This window comes from Penicillium daleae (assembly GCF_028827525.1).
Source record: "Penicillium daleae strain IBT 16125 chromosome Unknown utg000008l_segment0_segment0, whole genome shotgun sequence".
NCBI classification, from domain to species: Eukaryota; Fungi; Ascomycota; class Eurotiomycetes; order Eurotiales; family Aspergillaceae; genus Penicillium; species Penicillium daleae.
Genome location: NW_026623156.1, coordinates 2,064,958 through 2,088,412, shown reverse-complemented (window position 1 = coordinate 2,088,412; position 23,455 = coordinate 2,064,958). Strand labels below are relative to the sequence as shown.

The 23,455-nt window shown below is 50.7% G+C and overlaps 8 protein-coding genes across 8 annotated transcripts; 5 read left to right on the top strand and 3 right to left on the bottom strand.

Annotated features, from left to right (window-relative positions):
* Nucleotides 1–4,742: 4,742 nt before the first annotated feature.
* rasB (Ras small monomeric GTPase RasB) lies at nucleotides 4,743–5,673 on the top strand (the record flags this gene model as incomplete). The annotated part of the gene is made up of 2 exons (XM_056912728.1): nucleotides 4,743–4,820; nucleotides 5,020–5,673. The coding sequence occupies 2 exons, from the start codon at nucleotides 4,743–4,745 to the stop codon at nucleotides 5,671–5,673; spliced, it is 732 nt and encodes a 243-aa protein (XP_056761577.1).
* Nucleotides 5,674–7,514: 1,841 nt separating this feature from the next.
* N7458_009345 (putative acyl-CoA synthetase) lies at nucleotides 7,515–9,996 on the top strand (the record flags this gene model as incomplete). The annotated part of the gene is made up of 3 exons (XM_056912727.1): nucleotides 7,515–7,893; nucleotides 8,179–8,556; nucleotides 8,636–9,996. The coding sequence occupies 3 exons, from the start codon at nucleotides 7,515–7,517 to the stop codon at nucleotides 9,994–9,996; spliced, it is 2,118 nt and encodes a 705-aa protein (XP_056761576.1).
* A 452-nt stretch (nucleotides 9,997–10,448) lies between these two features.
* N7458_009344 (uncharacterized protein) lies at nucleotides 10,449–11,372 on the bottom strand (the record flags this gene model as incomplete). The annotated part of the gene is made up of 1 exon (XM_056912726.1): nucleotides 10,449–11,372. The coding sequence occupies one exon, from the start codon at nucleotides 11,370–11,372 to the stop codon at nucleotides 10,449–10,451; it is 924 nt and encodes a 307-aa protein (XP_056761575.1).
* Nucleotides 11,373–12,957: 1,585 nt separating this feature from the next.
* N7458_009343 (uncharacterized protein) lies at nucleotides 12,958–13,425 on the bottom strand (the record flags this gene model as incomplete). The annotated part of the gene is made up of 1 exon (XM_056912725.1): nucleotides 12,958–13,425. One exon carries the CDS (start codon nucleotides 13,423–13,425, stop codon nucleotides 12,958–12,960), a length of 468 nt encoding a protein of 155 aa, XP_056761574.1.
* A 1,520-nt stretch (nucleotides 13,426–14,945) lies between these two features.
* Nucleotides 14,946–16,475, top strand: N7458_009342 (uncharacterized protein; the record flags this gene model as incomplete). The annotated part of the gene is made up of 1 exon (XM_056912724.1): nucleotides 14,946–16,475. The coding sequence occupies one exon, from the start codon at nucleotides 14,946–14,948 to the stop codon at nucleotides 16,473–16,475; it is 1,530 nt and encodes a 509-aa protein (XP_056761573.1).
* Nucleotides 16,476–17,777: 1,302 nt separating this feature from the next.
* On the top strand, nucleotides 17,778–18,554 carry N7458_009341 (uncharacterized protein; the record flags this gene model as incomplete). Its single annotated transcript, XM_056912723.1, has 1 exon — nucleotides 17,778–18,554. The coding sequence occupies one exon, from the start codon at nucleotides 17,778–17,780 to the stop codon at nucleotides 18,552–18,554; it is 777 nt and encodes a 258-aa protein (XP_056761572.1).
* A 1,347-nt stretch (nucleotides 18,555–19,901) lies between these two features.
* N7458_009340 (uncharacterized protein) lies at nucleotides 19,902–21,646 on the top strand (the record flags this gene model as incomplete). The annotated part of the gene is made up of 2 exons (XM_056912722.1): nucleotides 19,902–20,054; nucleotides 20,237–21,646. 2 exons carry the CDS (start codon nucleotides 19,902–19,904, stop codon nucleotides 21,644–21,646), a joined length of 1,563 nt encoding a protein of 520 aa, XP_056761571.1.
* Nucleotides 21,647–22,156: 510 nt separating this feature from the next.
* N7458_009339 (uncharacterized protein) lies at nucleotides 22,157–23,094 on the bottom strand (the record flags this gene model as incomplete). Its single annotated transcript, XM_056912721.1, has 2 exons — nucleotides 22,157–22,798; nucleotides 23,056–23,094. 2 exons carry the CDS (start codon nucleotides 23,092–23,094, stop codon nucleotides 22,157–22,159), a joined length of 681 nt encoding a protein of 226 aa, XP_056761570.1.
* Nucleotides 23,095–23,455: the final 361 nt, after the last annotated feature.

The following is a 23,455-nucleotide window of genomic DNA, read 5'->3' as shown; positions in this document are numbered from 1 at the left end:
GGATGGAGCTGGCGTTGTCCTTAACATCCTTAGCATGCGTCTATGGTAGCTCCAAAAGATGATGGCGCGGCGAGGGCGAAGCTGGACCTGCAGTAGATTGAATCATTGATTAGCAACAGCCACAATAGGAAAGTAGTTAAAAATTAACGAAGAAGAGGGCAGGCAATCAATATGAAAGAAGGGAGGGGATATCGTCATCTCAACGGGGCAACAGCCATCAACAAGCCCTCCCCTAAATCAAACAACCCCGTTAGGCAGTGGGAGAAATCGCCCGGAATTTTCTTTTTTGTTTTCTTAGTCTGCACAATCAATCTCTCGATCAGTAATCAATCAACCCCCCTCGCACACACCCTCCGACTCCTCACGGACCCAAATCACGGCCACCACTGGGCACCAAGCACCTCGGAGGAACACGGGCTTCTTAACCAGCCCTGCAAGCCTAACAATTCAAAAACCAACTCAACCTCGGCATCACCCGCAAAAACAAATACATCTGCCTCGCAAATTGCAACTACATACAGTACAGCATCTCAATTGATTTTTCCGACGGGAAATTACCACCAGTTGCAGTCTCGCTGTCCCATCCCTAACTAAACGCACCAGCCAGGTCCCCACCGGCCACAATCTACGACCCTCCAGGCTCTTTCAGGCTTCTCAGTTCCAACTTCTTCTCCTCCCTCCTCTGGCTCCTCTGGGCAAGTCTGGGGACGATCTATCAGCGCCGGGCGGGAAATCCACGCGCCGTTCCGCGGGTGGATGCCCTGAGGACGGGCCAGTGGCCGGGCTTGGCCTTTCTTGACGTGGGCTTCTAAGGGGGTAGTTCGGGTGCTAGCTAGCCTGTTAGGACTCTTGGGAGAGCACGCATCCATGGCTCCGGGACGTACTCTCCATGTGTGTGGTTCCTTCGGCGACGAGGTAGGTTGGTGAGTTAACCAGGATGGGTATACGGTTTGGCAGGCTCGGAGATTGAGGATCCACATGGTTGGAATGGGTGGTTGTTACATATTCATCTTGTAGGCATTTATTAAGAGGAAAGAAGAAGGGAACAATCGTAATTATAAGTCGCGGTGAATCCCGGAATACAACAAACAGGACCTATGTAGAGATTACATAGTGCAATATTGAATATCTTTGAGTACCTAGAGTACGGAGTAGATGGTGTAATATGATGCCTCATTTAAACCTGATCCCTGAATGACAGAGTTGATAACTCGTAACCCCCTGAATCTCAAATCCAGAGCAAAACGACGTGGTCTCCACAAAAATTCCGAGTCCCAGCCAAACCCAATGACGCCTGCGATCCCCTGTCAAGCAGTATTGTGGGTACCACAAAGATATGTAAGTGAAGGTCGGCACTTGCTGAGCATTTCCACGTGCATCGCTCTTCATGGTGACATATTGTGACTAGGTTTAGGAATGAATTGAGCTTCAGTATCAAAGCATTTTCAATTGTTGCTCAGAGTTAAAATACGTAGAATGAATAGGGCGACAGATCGACTAGCTAGCAATGTTCTCTCGACAGTACGTGTCACAACATTTGCCTTACTATCTGATACTCCTGGATATCTATAAGTTACATGCTACGCAGAATCGCAAGCAATCCACTAGCAGTTTCATGGTTATAACGATTTCAAGAAAGAAAAAAAAATCGCAACCAAAACCAACCCACAACGCACAAGCGGACCGGACCTCGTCTCTTCGCTTGGGCCCGAGGGGAAGCTCCCGAGTGCCAGAAACCCACAATCCACAAAAGCGTCTCCACACGGGCAAAAGCAGCTTCCTGTCGTGGGTTGGAGGCAAAGTTTCCTCGCATCGACCACCCCCTGACTGGAGTCACTGCACAGGGCAGTGGGCAGTAGGCAGTAGTTGGCAGCCAGCCAGCCGTTTGGTCAATTTGATGCTGGGTCCGGAATTTTCTAACCCCCCGCCTGTGTTTTTTCCCCTAGGATTTTCCGTGTGCTTTTGGTCTTTTCAGTGTGTCCGAGGGGCGGGTGTGGATTTACTCCGTGCCTTCCGTAGGGTGGACGGGAGGACTATGGAGTAGCTTGGTTTAGTTTAGTTTTGTGGGAAAGTGTGGAAGCGGTTCGTTTGGTTTTTGTCCATGGCACTGACTCGTCATTCCAGTGGTGCCTTTTTTTTGTTAGGGTTGTCTAAGCTTTTCTGTGGAATATTCAGAGCACGGAGGGTAGACCTACCTTGATTTGAAGAGTTTGTATAGTAGTTGGTAACTCAGCATTCAAGTCGATATTCAATATTGTTATTGTGTTTCTGTTTTATAGCCCGTGCCCGTGCCCGTGCTTCTGCTCCTGCTCCTGCTTCATCCCCCACACCGGACAAAGCCCTTGAACAAACTCTTCGATACCCTTCAAGCCAAGCCCCCTCGCCCCGAGCGGGCCCGGTCCCGGGTCCGCACGCGAACGTGCACACAGACTTACAGTATTCTACTCGTTGACGTAGATGTATCCATCTGGAACCCCGTGGCCGGCGTTTGCTTGTTTTTTTCTGGCTTGCTGGTGCATCATCTAGATTCTGTTCTACCAATTGTCAATTGTCATTTCTCCCATCGCACCTCAAACTATGGTTCAATGTACACGGAGTACTATAAAACTGTATTCCGTAGACGGTACTCAATCAACCTCTAAGTTATGCTTAAGCACCGCACCATCCGCAAAAGAGTATTTTCTATCCGGTCGGATCGGGTGCCCAAACGTCTAGGTCGCGATCGAAGGGGGCCGATCCACGTGAAGGTTTCAATGATAGACCGGATTCTGCGTTCGATTTGAGAGACTGAGGTCGAAAGTGTACTTCTGCGTTGCGAGCACAGCTACTGCGGTACAGTACTCGGCGATCAACAAGTTTTCTTCTTGCTGTGTAGGCTATCAACATTTTGTATGTTCCTTATTTAAGATTGTTGGTTTCATTTCTGTACTGTCAATTTGAGCGGTCGGTCATTCCCTCGTTCTGATCCCTCTCATCCGCAGTCCGCACGATGGAGCGCGGATAGCTTCCGGGTGGGCCCTAACAACTCAAAAGTGCCGCACAGTGGGCGGATGTCAAATCTTGGCCTAGCAAGGGAGTGGTGGACTTGGTTGGCTGGCGGGGCGGTAGTTCAATTTTCGATTTTCATGTTCAATTGGGGGGTTCTTTTCGGTATTTGATTGTGTAGACTCGTAGATGTCGAAGTTGAGTCTTTCCGAAGGTTAAGCACAGCCCTGGTTTGCATTGATCTCCGCTCTTGGTACTTTGGGCATCATATTACTTCTTGCGACCGATTGTAGTTTAGCATACCCAATTGTCGAAGAAAGGTGCAGATTATGGAGTGTTCTGCGCAGAAAGGAGGAGGTAGGGGGACCTACTGTAACTAGGCCATTGCTATGGGATTGAGATACACTTGACAAAGTGTGGTCCTAGTGTTGTAAGGATCATGCCAATCACAATACTGTACTCTAATTAATGTAGGGGAAAGGAGATGTACTTTGGCCAGAATCCTTTGCACCCTGCTAGATGGGTTGTTGGTACACTCAGTAGTGAATAATCTAGAGATCGCGCATGATCACATGTTACTCAGGCAGTACTGTAATCAGTAATTGGTCTTTGTTTGCATTTCAGTACAATTGAATTTTATTCCTTTTTGTGCTTTCTTTTCTGACATTAACGACGTGCCTTAAGGCTTTGACAAGTGATTCACATGATGCCGATGGCCATATGAGGTACTGGTGCTAGCACAGACCTAACAAAGTACTGTGAGTATCTATCATGATGATTTACAGTAGTAGCCGAGATTCCTCTTCTTGGGGGGGCAAGTACCCGAGATGGTCTCAGAGTCGATCGAAGAACCTAAACTAGAACGGAGTCAAGTACTTATGAAGGCAGGATTAAGAACTCGCAGCGCTAGGGAGGACTGGACCTGGACCGGGGGGACCAGAGGAATGGGACATCTGCGAGAGCCTGGCTCGCTGGAAAAAGAGCGAGAATTAATTCCCGTCCAAAGGCCCTCATAGGCTAACGGGTCTTTCTTACTCAGTTTCTTTTTTTTTTTATTTCCTGGTGTCAGACCTATGATGCTGATTTGTTCGATGGGGGGAGGACTCTTTTAGTGAGCTACTGTATGAGCAGTTCCTCCTCTCTTGATTAGGATTCCTTTTTTCCCTTTTTCTTTTCTTCGCCATCTTTCATTCTCATCATCATCACCCTCGACTTGTTCTTCGTCCCTCCCAAGCTATCATGGCCAACCCCTCCTCCTGCCACTCCCACTCCACTTAGTTCCAGCCACTGCCCGACCCAGACTTTCGCACAAAACGGGGCCTCTCTTTTAGTCAGTCCCTCTGTCTTTCTCGACCCAAACACTAATCCTCCTGGTCCTCCTCCTCCACTTGGCACAATCCACCACTTTCCACTTCCACGTCCACTTCTACTTACCACCACCACCACCACCACCACCACCTAACCTCCTCCTCCTCCTCCTCCTCCTCTGCATTCTCAACCTCTCCTCTTTCCATTCTCTTTTTCATTCTCTTGTGGGAGCTTTTGTTCACTACCATTTCATCCTCTCTCTCCCCTTCATTTTCCCCCTCTATTCGACCTGCAAGCCCCTCCTTGACTCCCCTCCGAACTCCCTCGCGACCCTCCAATCCCTGAACCCCTCCCCCCCCCCTCCTCCTCCTCCTCCTTCTCCGAACCTCCCTCCACCAACCACCAAACCCCCCTTGCTCCGACCACTCCCGACCCCCCATCTGCCCGCCATGTCGGGGAAAATGACATTGTACAAGTTGGTGGTGCTAGGAGATGGAGGTGTTGGCAAGACGGCTCTTACAATTCAGGTTGGTCCCTTGAAATGGCCCCCCTCCTCGTTCCGATCCACCCACTCCCCGACCGGACAATCTGCAAGCTGCTGGAACTACAACTGGACAGCTTGACAGCAAGCTACAAAGCACACTGCAAAGCACATGCAACAGAACTTGTCCAGAACCTAAATTGTGAACAACTGACTAACCCCCTATTGTTCCACCCCCGCACTAGCTATGTCTCAACCATTTCGTTGAAACCTACGACCCTACCATTGAAGACTCCTACCGCAAACAAGTCGTCATCGATCAACAGTCATGCATGCTCGAGGTGCTGGACACGGCGGGCCAGGAAGAATACACCGCACTGCGCGACCAGTGGATTCGGGATGGCGAGGGCTTCGTCCTAGTGTACAGCATCACATCGCGGTCCTCCTTCTCACGCATCACCAAGTTCTACAACCAGATCAAGATGGTCAAGGAGTCTGCCAGCTCCGGATCTCCCTCCGGCCCTAGCTATCTAGGTTCACCCATGAGCCACACACCCGGGGGCCCGGCCCTGCCCGTGCCCGTCATGCTGGTCGGTAACAAGAGCGACAAGGCCGTGGAGCGCGCCGTGTCCGCACAGGAGGGACAAGCCCTGGCCAAGGAGTTGGGCTGTGACTTTGTCGAGGCCTCCGCTAAGAGCTGCATCAACGTCGAGAAGGCCTTCTACGACGTCGTCCGCATGCTGCGCCAACAGCGTCAAAACACACAGAATGCCAAGGGCCGCGGCGGCGGTGCCTTGGGCTCTTCCGGTCACCGAGACCGTGATGCAGGCCCCGAATATCCCAAGTCATTCCGGCCCGATCGGCGACATCGCAGTCGTCTCAATTGTGTTCTGTTGTGACCGGCCGGGTCCGTCCGGGACACGGGATTGTCTTGATGTTTGGGTTTATTTTTCTGTTCCTGCTTTGAGCTTTTCCTTGCTCTCATCATGGCGAGGGCAGGTTGCCCCCCCATTTCCCTTCCCTCCTTTTTGATCTTGATCGCTCGATTTCTCTCCTCCATGTCCTTTTCCTGTTTTCTTCTTTCCATTTTTGTCGGTCTCGGGTGCATTTTGGACGGGGTGGTTCTGTCTTTTGGTTTACAACCTCGTTCGGCGTCGGCTGCCCTCTTACTCGCAACACACAACCCTCAAATCTTCCTTACGACCCACACGATCCTCACACCTTCTTTTGCTCTTGTCGTCCGAGAAGACAATCTCACTCTGCTCCCCTCGCAAACGAGGACCCGAAAGTCTCGGGTCCTTTTTACCTGCATGTTTCAGCGCTTTGGGAATTCAGTTTAACCTTCTCAGGTGCGCAGTGCGGGATTTCTGGCTCGTGAATTCGGGCGCTGCACCCACCACGGTACACACCAACGCCACCGATGGCTATCTGTGGGCGGTATGCCTGTGGAGACTAGCCGACGAGCAGGCGACTTTACAATTGTCAAGACGAGGATGGATTCGTATTGGGGGGCCGGCATTTGCATATTATTGGCGCAACCCGACGCCCGCAGAGAAAAGAAGAAGAAAAAAAGCCCACACACACAGCTTCTCAGGCGACGAAGCCAGAAGATCGCAGTCACGCATTAGCAGGCATTTCGATATGATACCCTACGACTAAGCTTGTTTCTGTTATTTCCATTTTTTTTTCTACTTTTCCATTGATCTACCTACTACTACCACTTCCACTTTTCCTTCCTCTATGTCTCCCTCTATACATCTCTCACCTTGAACCCCCTTCAACACCCGCATTTCCTTGCGTATATAGACCAATACACAATCGGAAACTACCTTCATGGCTTGGATCCAGGGCATGTTGGACGTTACCGAGAACTCTAGGCACGACGTTCGTGGCTGTTTGTTTAACTTTCACCAGCTTTTCGGCTGGACCAGTAAGTACTCAGTAGTACAGTCAAGACTCGAGTAGTTCATTGGAGCCAGCCTTTTCAGTGTTGAACTGCCCCACGGAGCAAAGTGAACTCATGTTTCAGCCTCTGCTGTCCTGGTGTACAGTGGCTGAACTCACCCAGTCCCGAGTCCAAGTGGCCACGTCGATCGTACTACTTCTCCACTACCTCCACCGTCAGCTGATTCCCGGCTGAAGCAGATGTACCCCTCATGTACCAATCATGCAATCCATCCTTTTACCAAAAAGGTCCTCCGGGACCGCAATTGCGGGGGAAAGCACGGACTCCCTCGGACCAGTTCTCCCCGCATTCTCCGTTGGAGTCCCACAGAGCGAACACTTGCAGAGTACTCCGTACACTCTAACTGACTAACTACACTCTGGACAGACTGGACAGGACAAACCCTCTTCTTATTTTCTCTCCTCACTAGTCCTATTCCGGATCCCTGCATCCATCCGCTGCCCCGACACGCATCCAATCACTCGGGCCCCAAACCCCTGGACCTCGGGTAGCATCTCCTGCTTAGTGCTTAATATTATTATAAGGTGAGAAGCGAAACGCAAAAAGCAACCCAACCCATTCCAGCCTCTCGCCTGTCTGATCCCATCCATCGCCTCGAGTCTCGAGTCTCGAGACGAATTGACACTCTAACACCCACCCACTAACCTACGACTTACCTGCAGTAACAGTCCAGTCCAGTCCACACTGTCCCGTGACTGTCTAACTTCCCCTCCCCATCATCTTAATCTCCACACTCGAACCACACCTCCATCACCCCCAAAACATCGACCATCAATGACGCCACATCCCCAACAAACAGCTCTCGCAGCCTCCCTCGCCGACCCAGAGTCATTCTGGGCCGAACCCGCGAAGCGGCTCCACTGGCACAAAGCGCCGTCGCGCGCGCTGGCGCGGCGCACGAAGACATTGCCCAGCGGCGTCGAGCATGAGCATTGGTCTTGGTTTCCCGATGGCGAGATCTCCACCTCGTACAACTGCGTTGATCGACATGTGCGGGCGGGCCGGGGCGGTGATGTGGCGATTATTTGGGAGTCGCCGGTCACGAAGACTGTCGAGCGGTTTACGTATGCAAGGTTGTTGGACGAGGTGGAGGTTTTGGCCGGGGTGTTGAGGGAGGAGGGGGTTAGAAAGGGAGATGTTGTTATTATTTACAGTATGTTGTTCTTTTTGGCTTGCGTTTTCATTTTTGTTGTTCGTTGTCTGTTGTCTGTTCGGCTGGTCTGGATATGATCTACCTGTGATCCCCTTGGCTGGATGGATAGCTCGAGCTTGAGCTCCCGCTCCCCCTCTCCACTGTATCCAGTGGCAGTGTTGCGGTGGCAAATCCTCTCCCCACACCACCAGACAGATCACAAGATACACAGCGCAAGCCCGCCCCCGCAATATGGCCCACTAACACGGTACCACCTCCCCACTCTAGTGCCAATGATACCCGCAGCGCTCATCGCCGCGCTAGCAATAACCCGCCTAGGCGCCATCCACGCCGCCGTCTTCGGCGGCTTCGCAGCGCAATCATTGGCGCAGCGAATCGAGGCTGCCCGCCCGCGGGCCATCATGACAGCCTCGTGCGGCATCGAGGGGTCCAAGGGCCCAATTGACTACCGGCCGCTAGTCGAGGGCGCAGTGCGAGCCAGCAGTTTCAAGCCGGACAAGGTCATTGTCTGGCAGAGGGATGAGCTGCGCTGGAATAACCCGGATAAACTGGGTGGACAGCGGAATTGGCAGCGGTTGGTGAAGAGTGCGCGGATGAGGGGGGTAAAGGCTGGTCCGGTGCCGGTGAAGAGTACGGATGGGTTGTATATTATCTATACCAGTGGTGGGTTTGACTCTTTCTACAATCTCCTCTGCTGTATATGGTTTGGCATGGGGCATGTGATTCTGATACGAAAGACTAGGAACGACGGGTCTACCAAAGGGTGTCCTCCGCGAAGCGGGCGGCCACGCCGTCGGCCTGGACCTGTCTATCCGCATGCTATTCAACATCAACGGGCCCGGCGACGTGATGTTCTGCGCCTCAGACATCGGCTGGGTCGTGGGACATTCGTACATCCTATACGCGCCGCTGCTCGTCGGCGCAACAACCGTCCTCTTCGAAGGGAAACCCGTCGGCACACCAGACGCAGGCACATTCTGGCGCATCGTGGAAAAGCACAACGTCAATGCTTTATTCACAGCTCCAACCGCGATGCGCGCCATCCGTAAGGATGACCCGGGGGATAAGCTATTCGAAGATGTTGGTGCGCGAGGGGGGCTGAAGAGTCTCCGCGCACTATTTCTTGCCGGCGAGCGTAGTGAACCTAGCATCGTGCGTGCCTACCAAGATCTGCTAACCAAACACGCCGCGCCCGGCGCACTGGTCATCGATAACTGGTGGTCCTCCGAGTCCGGATCCCCCATCACAGGTCTAGCACTGAACACCAGCGCATGCCACCCGAACCACACAACCATCAACACCGCACCCCTACCCATCCGCCCCGGCTCCGCCGGCCTCCCCATGCCAGGCTTCGACGTCCGCATCGTCGACGACACGGGGACCCAAGTCCCGCCCAACACAATGGGCAACATCGTCCTCACCGCACCCCTCGCACCAACCGCATTCACAAACCTCTTCGAAGACGACGAGCGGTTTTACCACGGGTACTTGAAGCGGTTTGGCGGGCAGTGGGTGGATACGGGGGACGCGGGACTGATCGATGAAGAAGGGTACGTGCATATCATGTCGCGCAGCGACGATATTATCAACGTTGCCGCGCACCGGTTTAGCACGGGTGCTATTGAGCAGGCTATCCTGTGTCATCCGGCTATTAGTGAGGCGAGTGTTGTGGGGATTCCGGATGAGTTGAAGGGGCATTTACCGTTTGCTTTTGTGCATTTACGACCCGGGGCTGGATATACATCTCCATCTGCATCTGGAGATGGAGAGGGGGACTTACCCGCTGCTGTCCCGGATACACTATTCAAAGAGATCAACGCGCATGTGCGCGAACAAATCGGTGCTATCGCTTCTTTAGGCGGGATTATCCAGGGGAGGGGCATGATTCCAAAGACGAGGAGTGGGAAAACGTTGAGGCGGGTTTTGAGGGCGTTGGTCGAGAATGGTGTACGGGGCAGGTTTGACGAGACTGTTAGTGTGCCGCCGACGGTGGAGGATTTGGCGGTTGTGGATGTTGCGAGGGGCAGGGTTAGGGAGTACTTTTTGGAGAGGGAGAAGCGGAAGGAGAAGCAGATGGAGGTAAGAGGAAAGGCGAAGCTTTGAGGGTTGTTCAGGGCAGTTTGTAGGATCGGATGCTTTGCGGATTTTTACACACGCTTTTTAGTACGTTATAGTATATAGCAGTGTCTGTTGCTAGGTACAGTAGTAGAAATGAGAAATGCTAACTGGTTAGGGGGTCCTACTATCTAGAGCTAAGACTGATTATAATCTCGGATGTCAGGATATCCATATAGATACTAAGTTTATTAGTAAAAAGTAGTATTAGGCCCCTCTCTGGCAATTTATGTGGGGGGCCTAGTGTAATAACCTCTACTATTCGCAACGGCCATATAGCTATACGATCTGCTATATAATCTACGCATACAATCTACGCATACAATCTACGCATACAATCTACGCATACAATCTACGCGTACAATCTACGCGTACAATCTACGCATACAATCTACGTACGGCATGTTAGACTTGTTTAGCCCGACACGTTTCTGCGGGAATCAATGACCAATCTCGGCAAAACGAATCCTCAACCGATCTTTGTAGTCCGAATCTTCGTCCACCTTTGCTTGAATGAAATTCCCTGCGTCCACGGACCAATAAGGGCTCACCGTCCGATCAAAAATTCGCTGGGTGCAGTGCTCTTCACAGAAAATTCGCTGGATATGCTCATTGAACACTCGGAGAAGGCCCTTAGGGCTATGGACAGCTTGAAAATACCAGAAACTTCCTCTTTCCCAGCATTTTCTCATGATCTCAGCTTGTGAAGTGACAAGCGTGCAGACGGCTTTTTCCTGCTGTTTGAACGCCTCTATGAATTCAGAAATGACAGATTGGAAATTTTGGAGATGTTCTCCATGCTCAATATCATCGATAGGTCGACCAGTTAACCAGTAGGGCGGTGTCTGTAGCTCAATAGGGAACGTGCATGCCCATTCCAAGTCTATCAAACACGTAATATGCCAATCTTCATCCACAAAGATATTGCTTGGATAGAGATCAGTAAGTGTGAGCAGAAATGGGCCGTCGCGATATTGACGAGAAATGAATTGAGGCAAGAGACTTCGCATCATAGTCAAAGCAGCAAGCTGTTCCTGGCCGTCGTCAAGATCATGAATAGCATTCGGCTGATGGTGGAGGCGGTTGTCATGACAGTGCAACAGATCCAAGATGTAAGGCTCCGCGCACTGATACGTAGAGTCCCTTGGTATAGTAGGGATGCCTTCATTTTCGAAAGTTTGAAGACGCAGAGTTAAGGGGCGACTTTTAAAATGAATCAAGCCATCATCATCCAATGTCAAAGATCTAATACGTGAGAATGGTTTCTGGTTAACGGTGAGCATGATCTTTGCAAGATCGCTGAAAAGAGCATGCCTTCGGGTCTTGTCCGCCAGAAGGAATTTTGGCAAAGTGTCAGATAGCATGCTGCCACTCTCAACGAAGCTAATGATCATATATCCGATGCGCAGAGCACCCCTTCTCTTCGTGCTGATCAATGGACATGTCCTGGGGTACCCAAGTAATGATCTCATCGTTCGTCTTATACGGTGACACAATTGAGTACAGACACCCATAGATTCCTCACAGGTAAACTACAGTAATTTAGCATTAGTACCTCCAATCCGACCCAAGGAGACAGGACGTTAACTCACGGTTTGTCCATTGACGAACCCGAACCCATGAAGGAAAGGTATTGGGATAGTTGGACAATTCTCGCGAATCCAAATATATGTGGCGACTTCGCAGCGCAGTTTCTCATCTGAATTCCCAGGATGCGTCTCTTCTCCAACTTTGAAAGGCAATGGGATTCGAAATAGGACACGTTTGCCAGAAGGCCGATCTATGTAGACTGGAATGCACATATTGTAACTCCCAAATAACCAATCGGCCTCGTCGGCAATTTCACATAGATTCACGCCAAGGTGGAACGACACTAAAGATTCAATCTCCGTTTTATGGCCAAGTAGATATGAACAGAAGTCTTGCTGCTTTTGCGGGTAGTCCAGACGGTGCAGGATATTATCGTCGTCAGCCAGGGTATCTTCCAAAGAAATCTCGTTTCCTCTGAGCAAAGGAAGAGTACCCATGAAGACAGCGTGTATGCATTTATGCTCGCCGTTCAACTGGGGTGCTGTGTACCTTGGTCGGAAACGATGTTTGGGGAAATAAGAGGATGAAGGTCACACGACTAGTCCTCGTAACACAATGCAACTGTCGGTGCAGCAGGATAGATCGGAGAAAGGAGATACTGTATATCCGTCAAGATTAGTATATCATCCCCCTCGTAAATCCATCTGTCTGAAACTTCATGAAATTTCAGGCCATAAATGTTTGCTTGCAGGTCACGTTACTGTGAATCTTTCTACGACTAATCAGAATATTATTAGGATCCTGCATACATAGAACTGACCATAGCACAACTCTCGAAATCTCACCCCCAACCATTTACTCAGGACGTAATAAGCTTCGCTGCGCTCCGCAATTAATTACAGACCGATTTTATGAGAAGACAAGAATTAGAATATCAGGATCTTGAAACGCAAATACTAGGTAGCAACTGCGGGTACGGCTATCAGCGAAGCTGAAAACTGACCGTACCCTATAGACAACTCCACTGTATTCCACAATACTTAACCTTTCCCGATTTCCACGCCAAATAAACGACTCAACACATACGGCATGTATCCCGTTCCTTAGTTAGCGGAATCGCTGCTCTGAATGTCCCACCCCCACGCTTTTCGATCGCCATAGGCCACTGCCCGCAGTAAATCCACTCCAGAATAGGTATCGCGGCCGCGTACTTCTCCGCCTGCACCAGCATGCGATTGCGGTGGGGGCGCTCAAATATCGCTTTATATTGAACAGGCCCATTGTCATTTAGTTCTGGCCTAAGTCGTGCATCAGCCCGATCCGCATCGCTGACGATGGGGTACGAGAAGTACTCCTCCACCTCGGGATCACCAGGTATCGGGTATGTATCCCGGCAGATTCCCAGTTTCTTGAGCTTTGTCAATACGTCAAGTTGGCTCGCAGAACTTTATGATTTGCCAGCCATTGGTACCGCCATCCGACCTCTACGCCGGCAGTAAGTGATAGCTGCTCCAGCGAGACGATTGTGCTCATGGCCGCGATGGACTCTTCCGGGACAGTCGCGATATGTGGGCGCGTGGCTTCGTCCATGCCGGGACCTTCCCATGACAGTGAGAGAGAGAAAAGGTTTGAGAAGTTCCCCGTGGATAAAGGGGGGACGATATGCAAGTCTAGAAGTGCGGGAACGGATTGCTCTACACAAAGCTTCTGCAGGTGGTTGTGTTTTCCGAGGAAGTTGACGAGCGTATCAACATTGTTGAGATCGCTCAGGCGCGGGATCAGTAGTAACTGAAGATTGCGCAAAGGCTCGCAGTTGGCAAGAATGTTCTCCATGCTCTCACCGTCACCAAATGACGACAAGGCTAGTTGCCGGAGAGGCGCGGACATACATGAAGATAAGAGAGTCGGAGAAAGTCTGACCCAGGCAAGCTTCAGCTGTCGGAGACAAGGAAAGGAAATAAGGTCATCGCCGATTGAAATGGTCTCGCTTTCCCGAGAAATCAATATACTGTCCCACCACCGACTTAAGCGTAGGGGCACACCGTTGAAGTAGCCTTTTGAAGAACGGGGAGATTACTCTTGGCGTGGAGAGTGCCGCATGTCCGTCCTCGAAGTCATCTGGATCTGGGCGCTCAGGCGGCTATCGATATCAAGGGACTGTAATTCCATGAATTCAGGTGTCAAGAGAAGTTCCAGGAGATAAGGGTCGATGGGGAGTTGATCCAGCTTGAGATGTTTGATGGGCGAGTGCGCGTTGGCTTTGAAGAAGTGGGCATCGACAGAAATCTGATCGTACCATGCAAGAGTTTCGAGGCGAGGCAAAGGCGGGTTTTGGCATAATTGACATGAAGAGAAAGTCCCAGGATCCTTCGATATCAAACAAGTGGTAACAAGAGGTAGCTACTCTCCTTCCCATTTCCGCCGCAATAGATGTTGTGTTTCCCATTGTTCTCTGACTGATGCGGTTCGACAGGGAAAGGAAAGGGAATAATAGACTTACCAGCAACCGTGAACTGGAGGATGTTATCTTTCTACAAGCGGCGTCAGCACGTCGTCTTTTCAGACTGGGGGGCCATCTTACCTCCCACATCCAGTACGGATGTATTTGAATATCCAATGTCCTTGCCTCGCCCTTTCTAAACAGTTTGCTGGTGTGATGTGTATAGAAAGGCTGCGATGGGATGCTCTTGATAGGTAGCGCACATAACGTCAGGGTTGCAAATCCCAACAGAATTGACCAGACGGGCCTCTCTTCTGGTGCTCATGGATAAAGCACCGCCCATTTCTCTGCCTTTCTAGGAGATAGTCAAGACGGCAAGAATCTACCGATTCCTTTCCATCCCTCCTCTTCTTCTCCTCTCCAGTCTCCGCGAGATGGGTAATTAGCCAGCTTGCTCAACAAAATATCCCGCAGTCTCGCACTGCTTCAAGCGTTTCAGCAGGTGACCGGTATTGGTTGATCCTAGCCGTCACTACGGAGGAGTAAAAGGCGTGACAACAACCTCCGTGCCCGATTTGGCGGGGTTGCCAACATTGAACTTGTTTGTCGGAATATGTGCCGTTCCCCTCCAGGTCAGTTCGCCTGTGGACCTCCCCATATTAGCGTCGTAGTGGTATCGGCTGAACTTCGGGCATATCCACCATGCTGCGGGGAAGCTACCCGGTGCTGCCCTTTCTACTCTATCCGGCAGGTGAACCCGCTTCATTTGGAAACTTCGTGCAACCACGTGGACGATCATCGCGGAATGTCGGGCCGAAACCCTTGGCTCTGGTTCTCTCTCATAGTTTGTCTAGTTGGGTGTGTGACCTTAAAAAGCTGCAGGTCCTCCCAGTCTGTTGAACAATTAACAATTATTGATCGCAAAATCTGCTCCTCTTCCCGCACCCATTGGCGCATAGCAATCGCGATGGCAATTCCGGCAGACGACCGCTTCGAATGGAAGCTGACCAAGCCCGGGCGATGGGAACGAGACACTGACGAGGTTGAAGAATTCTACACCTCGCTGGCAAAGGCTTATGAAGGGACAGGAAGAGTCTTCTTTGCCATGACCGGGTTCATTTCGTTTTCTGTTCCAGTACCGCCAGGCACCAACTCCCTCGAAACAGAGAAACGAGTTCAGCAGGCGCTGAAAAATGCCTGGATTCGTCTTCGTTTCGACCACCCGACCATTGCCTCTAAGGTTCAATATGACCCGGCCCAGCAAAAGTACAAGAAGACGTACGAGACCTTCACCGATAGCACGTCCCAGCGTCAATGGCTGGATGATACGTTCTGTGTCGTATCAGAGAGAATGTCGGGGCTTGACTGGTGTAACTTGGATCCCCCAGTACCTGCTCTACCGACGCTGTTCCTCGTCAAACCCCCAGCATTGAATGACCAGGTCTTTCGCGCTGATCTTGTCCTCCGTGCGCGTCACGACATCATTGACGGCATGGGTACCTTGCTTCTCTTTAACAATATTTTCTCTCTTGCTGCCGCTGCATACGAGCAAACCGACTATGAATTACCTCAATTTGGCGAGGAGTGGTCAAACCTTAGCCCTCCCCTCAAGGTAGCAGCCGGGATACCGGCTGCCCTCTCGCCAGAGCATGAGCAACAGATGCGCGGAATTCTTGAACACAACGCTTCATTAAAGGAAGGCATTCAAACAGCAAGCCCACCATTCCAGCGACAAATCGCCCTCCCTGGAAAACACCAACGTGTTGCAGTTACTTTATCTGAGGATAAAACAGCGACACTGTTGGAGAAATGTCGCAGTCTCAGGCTCAGTGTTACACATGCATACCATGCCGCAATTGCGCTGGCTGTTAGGGACCTCCAGGAACGCAAGGAAAGCAAGCGCATGGTACGATACATCAGCTACTGCCTGGTCAACGAGCGCCATCGCTGCAAGCCCCCGTACAGCACAGCAATTCATCCCGCATCAGTGTATCACTCCGTCTCCGGTCGACGTTTTACCGTCGACCTCACTGTCCCCGAATTAGGGAGCTCCAACGCTACTCCAACCGACGAAGAAGAATTCCTCCCCATTGCTGAACATATTCGCGACTACTATCTGGATGTTCGCGACAATAAAGATTATATGAAGTTCATTCCAGCCTTCTGGGCGATGTCCATCTTCCCGTATCCTGGGCCCGATCCTCCCGCAATTCCAGCACGGAATGAGACTCCTTCGGCGTCCATTTCCAGTATGGGCGTGCTGGACAAGGTAATTCGCCATAATTACGGAAGTTTCAGCGTCGACAATCCTTGGGTTACCGGTGAGGAGCTAGGAACTGGACTTGGGATGTTCCTGGATACATGGAAAGGAAGGTTGACTCTCAGTGCAGCGTACAATGATGCCTGGCATGGAAAGGAGGAAGTCTTGGATGTTTTGAATCGGTGCAATGATATTGCATTTCAAGGACTTGGCATTAGAGAGGCAACATCATTCTAGCATATCCTGCAAGGTGAAGGGGTAAAGTGCGCACCATTCAATAATGTTCATGCCTGAGATCTTTACCCACCAGTCGGAATTGTTGAAATTGAAGATGGGAAAGGGTAATAATAACAGCATGTACGGGACCGGTAGATTTCGATCTTAGAGGTTAGTCAGTAGTAAATAACTGACCACCCTTTCAAATCTAGTGAAGGCGAACTATAGCGATTCATTGCCATAAGGCTTTACATTTAGCTTTGGTCAGAGGTAGTCATTGCTAGTTAATTAAGAGATAATCATGTTTCTTAAAAAGAGAAGTATGAAGTTTTAAAAATCTCGTATGAGGAGGCCCTTGATAAGATGAAACTACGTAAAAGAGGTAGCTTGATACGTTCCTTCCTGATTGATAACGAGATACGCCTTTTCAACTACTACTCAAGCTCAGTCATGATTCATCCCTGGTTTCAATTTGCAAAGAATCAATAGATTTCAATTTTTGTGGGGGAATCGAATTTCACGCTTTCGGGTCTTTGCGGCTCTGGTTGAGCGTGGCCGCAACAAAGAGGATGTCCAGGTAGTTGGCAATGGGCAACAAGGGAATAACCCAATGGTCTTTGTCGCTTTGTTTACTTTATATTTGGCCACCTCTTTCTAAACTTCAACCCTTTTTCTCTTTTACTGTGATTTTCATACTTCCGTAATATTGCACAGGCTCATGTCTATTTTGGAACTCTCGATTCCCTTCTGGGGTATGACAGCAGGACGGCTCAGTCTACTCCTACTAGACTCAGACTTGGAATAATGGTACCACAGTACCATGGAAATTGCACATTCAGACACCTTTAACTCTCGATATATTCACAAACTCTGGCCGTGGGTGTCTTTTCTTTGAAACCCCTGTGGCGTATAATGTGGAGCTAAAATAAGTTCTCGAGAGGAGGATTCATGACATTATTTCTTGTCCGAGGAGTTCTTTCTTCCCGAATTAGATGCTATTATCTCTTTGGAAGTCTTTGTATTATTCAAGTTTCTATCGTTTCAGATTTCTTTACTCATACCTCTATTCCTGTATTTTTATTCCATTTCCGTTGTGCAGCCAGGGTCTATAACAATGATTTAGCTTGGATAGTGAAACGAGCACATTCAATATCGAGTAGAAAACCAATGGCTACCATATTGAGAGCCCTGACATATAAACTCGCTGTAATGCTACCATATGGACTCGTTGATCATCACCCATCACATCTGCATTCCGCAATTCCCATCCATTCTACTGTCTATAATACATATACATTTCGCATCAGCTATCTCTGTCTGAAAATGCCTAACCATTGGTGGATCCCCAAAAGCGTTGGCGGGCCGGCTTCTTCCTCCGGTTCAACTGGCCCCCCTGCAGAAGCACCAGCTGGACAGGTTATAAACTACGGTGAACGCCAAGAACTAGGAGGCCATTACCGTCGATGGATCTCCAATCCAAGTAAGCCCAACTGTCCAGTTCAACCAAATCAACTAACGATACTCGGCCTCGGACAACAGTTTAATGTGGAGATATGGCAAGAGACCCCGGCAAATCCTGATCTCATCAATCTCTTCCAAGCCCTCCAGCTCATTCCCGCAACCTTTCCTCACGACCAATCTGCGTATCGAAGCTACGAGTTCAACTCCTTCCTTATGATGTCATGGCGTGCATTTGTTGGGCCACGGGTGCTTATTATTGAAGAAATGCACCGAAGTGATGCACGAATGCCATATGTGTCTGAGGTCTCTTTGGCAGTTTATGGATCGGATTATCTGCTTGATACACTTCGACATGTTATTATCACCAGTGTTGTTAATGAGGAAACCCTCAGTTGTCTTTCGACCCAGGTTCATAGCAATGTTTATTGGTCGGATGACTGGTGGCGGACTTGGGAGCACGGTACCCCTGAGTATGATACTTTGCTAGGTACACCGGTTGGCAAAATGGTTGCTAGTATGGCCCTGGGAGGGTTTCCTCGCGGTACAAAGAAGATTTCTCGCATTAATACTGTGAGTAATTGGGATGGACTCACTGCTCATTTTCACTTTGAGATTGTACCTGGAGCTGTTGAAGGTTAGTATAAATTTTCTCCTATTTTTCTTCTTCCTGGTCTACTCAAGGTATGTATTATCCTTTTTTGCAACTTTGCGTTTGCAATTTTCTTTCCTGGTATATCTTTCGAGTTTGCTTTGGCTGCTTTGTTGATGATTGCATGGAGTTGATGTTTTTTTGAGTTCTGCTTTGTGCCTGGCTTGGAGTTTTGCCTCGTGCGTTGCATACATGTTTCTTTATCACATTCTGCATTGTTAGGTACAATGCAGCCCTCCGTTCAATGACAACACAAAATTCTCGTTCGAATTGGCCCGTCGGTAAATTTCACCCAGACTGCTTGTAGACAGCCCAGGCTGGAATATACTTGACTTCGTAGTAATCATAGAAATCCTGCAACAAATCCAAAAAGGCCTGATGGGAGCTCTGGTCGGGGTCAAGAGAAGTATGTACTCCTAGTAAAGAAGAGGTCTACCGTCTGGCCGGTCATGTGCTGAGCTCTGTCAAGTCCATACTTACGAACCTGTGTGGGTGTACATCAGCTGCTACCAGCGATATCCAAGCTCTATACAGTCCCCTCACTGATTCATGATCACATCGCAATAGCGAGGTTAATACCTCTGCGATGATGAAACACCGGCCACATGGCATCTGCTCGTCCATGTGGTACGTCCAAGGCGCCATAATTGCTTTTGCGGCTCAACCCCTCCACTTCTTAATTTAGCATTTCTCAACCCTCGCCCAGCCAGCCACCCCTGAAGAAGTCATGAATGATAGCATCATCCAAGCGATAAAGTCACACAAAACAAAACCTGGCATGAAGATCCCTACCAATACCACATCTGCACGAGCGGACTAGGCTCGGAACGTGGTTTAGTCTGGTCCAACTCCCTCCAATCCGCGTCTGCGAAAAGCACCACCAGATCTCCTCCACTTCAGATCTCCGATTATTTTCAGAACGCAACGGTTGTTCAGGCCCTTTGTTTCCAACGCTCGACCCTACCACTTGCAGGGTTATCCCCGTTGCGAGTCTGCGACTGCACAATCCTGACCGCTAGTGTACTCCTCGTCCCTCTTTGCCTGTGCAACATGACCTGCAGTTCTACGGGCGGGTACTCTGCAGGCGGACACGTCGCGTGCATTCCAACGGTTCTGTCCTCGTCCTAGTCCTGGACTAGGCCATTCAATCATAATGAATGGTTTGAGCCTTGGAGCTCTCCATCACTGGGTAATGACTGGTAATGCAGGTTGACCTTCGTGTCCATACTTAACCCTTTTATCTCCCTGGGATTCGCGTCCCTTTCTTCCCCTTTGTCCTGTGGCCGCGATTTGAATATCCCGACCGTGCGTATATATGCGTATAATAGGTGCCTTTAATGGCCCCGCGGAATCTCACTCGCTCTGCGCGCCAGCCCGAGACCATGCAGCATGACCGATTAGAGACCGAGGAGCGTCCGTTGCTATCGGAGGAGGACCAGTGCAGCGATGACCACACGACTCGGAAGGTGAAGTCGTTTCGCGATCCTTCGGTAGGGCTTACCTGGTTCATTTTTCCTGCTGTTCTTGTACACGACTATGCTCGACTCAACTCTGCGGCGGTCTGATCCACCGCGTTTGACCGGAGCTATGAGAAACGAGGGATTGATTCTCCAAGCTCACAACCATACTCCCATCGCGATAACTACTAAACTAACACCATTCTCATATCAAGCCAGCATGGGCCATCCTCCTCTGGGGCATGTTCGCCATGAGCGGCGGCACCTTCGTCGTCCCCGAATTCAACGCCAACCTCGCCCTAGTCTGCCACCAGCGATACGCACCCAGCACGTCCCAACCCGGCCAGTCACTCGGAAAACTCACCCTCATGGAAGAACTCGAGCTTTGCCTGGGCGACAAAAACGCCCAAGCAGACGTCTCCCGACTAATCGTCTACTGCCAATTCACAGCCGGAATCCTCTCAGCCATCACAGCGCCGATCCTAGGCTCCCTCTCTGATCGGATAGGCCGGAAACCTATCCTAGCACTCAGCACAACGGGCATCCTTCTTTATAACGCAGTCATGCTGCTCATCCTACGGTATCCCGATGCAATCGACGTCCGCTGGATACTCGTCGGTTACGCGATCGAGGGATTGGGCGGGACGTATATCACCGCCATCGCGGCGTCGCAGGCTTACATTACAGATCTGTCCAGTCCGCGCGAGCGCGCCACGCTGTTCAGCTACATCCAGGCATGTACATCGCTCGCGCAGGCGGCCGGTCCCTTGATCGCGGGTATCCTCATCGCATCGATCAACTCCTTCGAAGGCATATACTGGATATCCTTCGCCTCGTACCTCCTCCTCACACTGCTCTTCCTATTCGTCCTGCCCGAGTCGCGCTGGGCGCGCTCAGCCACTGACGACAGGGGAATAAACCTTGATACCACGCTGCGCGAAAATCCACTGCAACAGGTATACTCCTCGTGCAAATCGCTTTGGGAGAGCAGTGCGAACCGCCGTGCGAATTTGGCCATTCTGGCCGTTATCGAGCAGTTCGTCTTCGCCGTTATGACGTGTCTCCCCCCGCTGCAGATGGCGTATTCATCATACCTATTCCACTGGCACCCCACGACGCAGAGCTTCTACATGGCACTCGTCAATACATGGAGTATCCTGGTGCTCGTTGTTCTTTTCCCGGTGATAATGACCATCGTGCGACGGCACATCCGCCGAAAGCGAAATCGAACACACTCAACTGTGTTTAACACGGGCGAACTAGGCGCTATTCGAACCAGTCTGATACTCCAGATTTTGGGCTACGCGGGCGTAGCGGTAACTCGGTCCCCGGCGTGGTTTATTTTCTCGTCGTTGATCTTTGCGTGCGGGAATCCGGTTACGCCGTTGTTGACGTCGAGTTTGACGGCGCATGTGCCGAGTGAGCATTCCGGGCAGTTGTTGGGGATGTTGAGCTTTTTGCATGCGATTGGGAGGATTACGATTCCGACGGCGTTGAATGCGACGTATAGTGTGACGATTGGTGTGTTTCCGCAGGCGCTATTTGTGGTGTTGGCGGGGTCGGTCTCGGGGCTTTTTTTGGCGAGTTTGTGTGTTAAGCATCATGGGTCGGGGTCGTCGCGGTAGAGTTTCTGTCATCGCAGGCTTATGCTTCGGGGTGGTGGGATGAGTGCCCGTGGTCGTGGTCGTGATCGTGGTTTTCTTCTTTCATGTGAGCAGTCATGTCACACTCATGCTGGTCGTGTGCGTGGGTATGCTACGATGTCGACGATATACCCAATCCAATCATAGAATCCATCTTCCTTCACCGAGTTACATTGTGATCTGGCCTGTATCTCTCTTCCTCCAGGTTCTCTTCCGTCTTATCGGTTGGACGACTTTCGCTTTCGAACATTACCCACACCCTTCGGACCACGAAGCTGCTCAACAGTCTGCAAGTATAATCTCGGGACCTCGTCAAACCCCTGGATCATAGCCTCCACCTTGGCCAACATTCTCCTTGTCCGCCAATACACATTATCAAATAGTCTCAGCCCATCTGGCAACAGCTCCGGCAACCGTCTCACAGCTTTATCCAGACGAGCCTTGTACTCACCAACAGACAAACCATGCGCCAGACGAGCCTCACCACCCCTCTCACCCCCCCTCAATCGCATCTACCAGCACCGCCAGATCTAACTCGGTGGGTGACCTCGCAAACACCTCACCCCAGTCTTCATACGGAGCGATCCAGTCGCGAACAGAGTCATACGCCTCCGTATCCTCGGGCAAAAACCACGGGCCGACGACAACGATACTTTTCAGCGACGTGTACGCCTTACCCATATACTCGAGCGAAGCGTACAGCTTCTGCTGACTGCACACATTCAGCACGACATGCTGCAGATTATGTGTCAGGGCGTGGTTGGTTTTGACTCGTCTTGCGCGGTTGACTCCCCGCACGGTCAGGTCGCGGATGAAGAGGAGGTGTTTGGGGAAATGGAACCAGCCGAGGTGGTCTATTTGGGTGAAGCTTTGCGTTTGGAGGTGCCGGGCTTCGGGGCAGGCGTGGCTGATGGGGTTTGTGGGGTGTGTGCCGATTGTTTTTTCTTGGTTGGAGCGGAGGAGGGCGCGGGTTGTGCAGGTCCAGGGGGTTGTTAGGGCGATGTGCCAGATGCGGAGGCGGAGTTCTGGGGGAGGAGGGGAAGAGGGGGAAGGTTGTTGCCATGGGGTGAGGGAGAGTGAGATGTATGTAGATACAGTAGTTGTGTGTGTTATTGTTGTTGTTGATGGAGAAATCTATAGAGGAGTCGGGTCTGTTGCCTGGTGTAGTTACTTTGCGGTCCACACGTGGCTGGTCACGCCCCTCGATCTTATTCTTCTTGACATTCTCCCAGCTTTAACCAGGATCGGTATAGAACAGCATTTCAATGTGGAGCTGATCTCCGATATCTCCAAGTTCTTCATGATTGTCTCTCATCATATACGATTGCATCATGATGTGATTTCAATCTGGGGGAGTCCCTCCCTTGCTGTCAGACTCAGAACCCCCACACCGCTCCTGTTCCAATTTGGTCGATTGCCAATGGAGCCATGGATCTTGTCCAGCCAATGGTGGAGTGGTTCTCACGTGGAGAAAAACAAGGAGCGGAAAAGACAGCCCCCGCGGGACCGGACCCATTGGGACCCGTTCCAGTGCCCGATCGAGATGGTGCTCACTGCTGGCCCCATCAGTCAAAGGATCAAAGGAGACGGCTACACACTGCAGACTGACTCGAAGAGCTCAATTTCAATCCTCGGGATATAGTAGGGAAGACGGTTCCATTGTTTATTTATGGTTTCTATACATAGATGTCGATCTAGGAACATCATCAGGCGATCATGAAGTCTCTGTTTCTCATCCTGAGTGTACCTTGCTGATGCTGGCCTAGACTCTGCGAATCAGAATCAGAATCG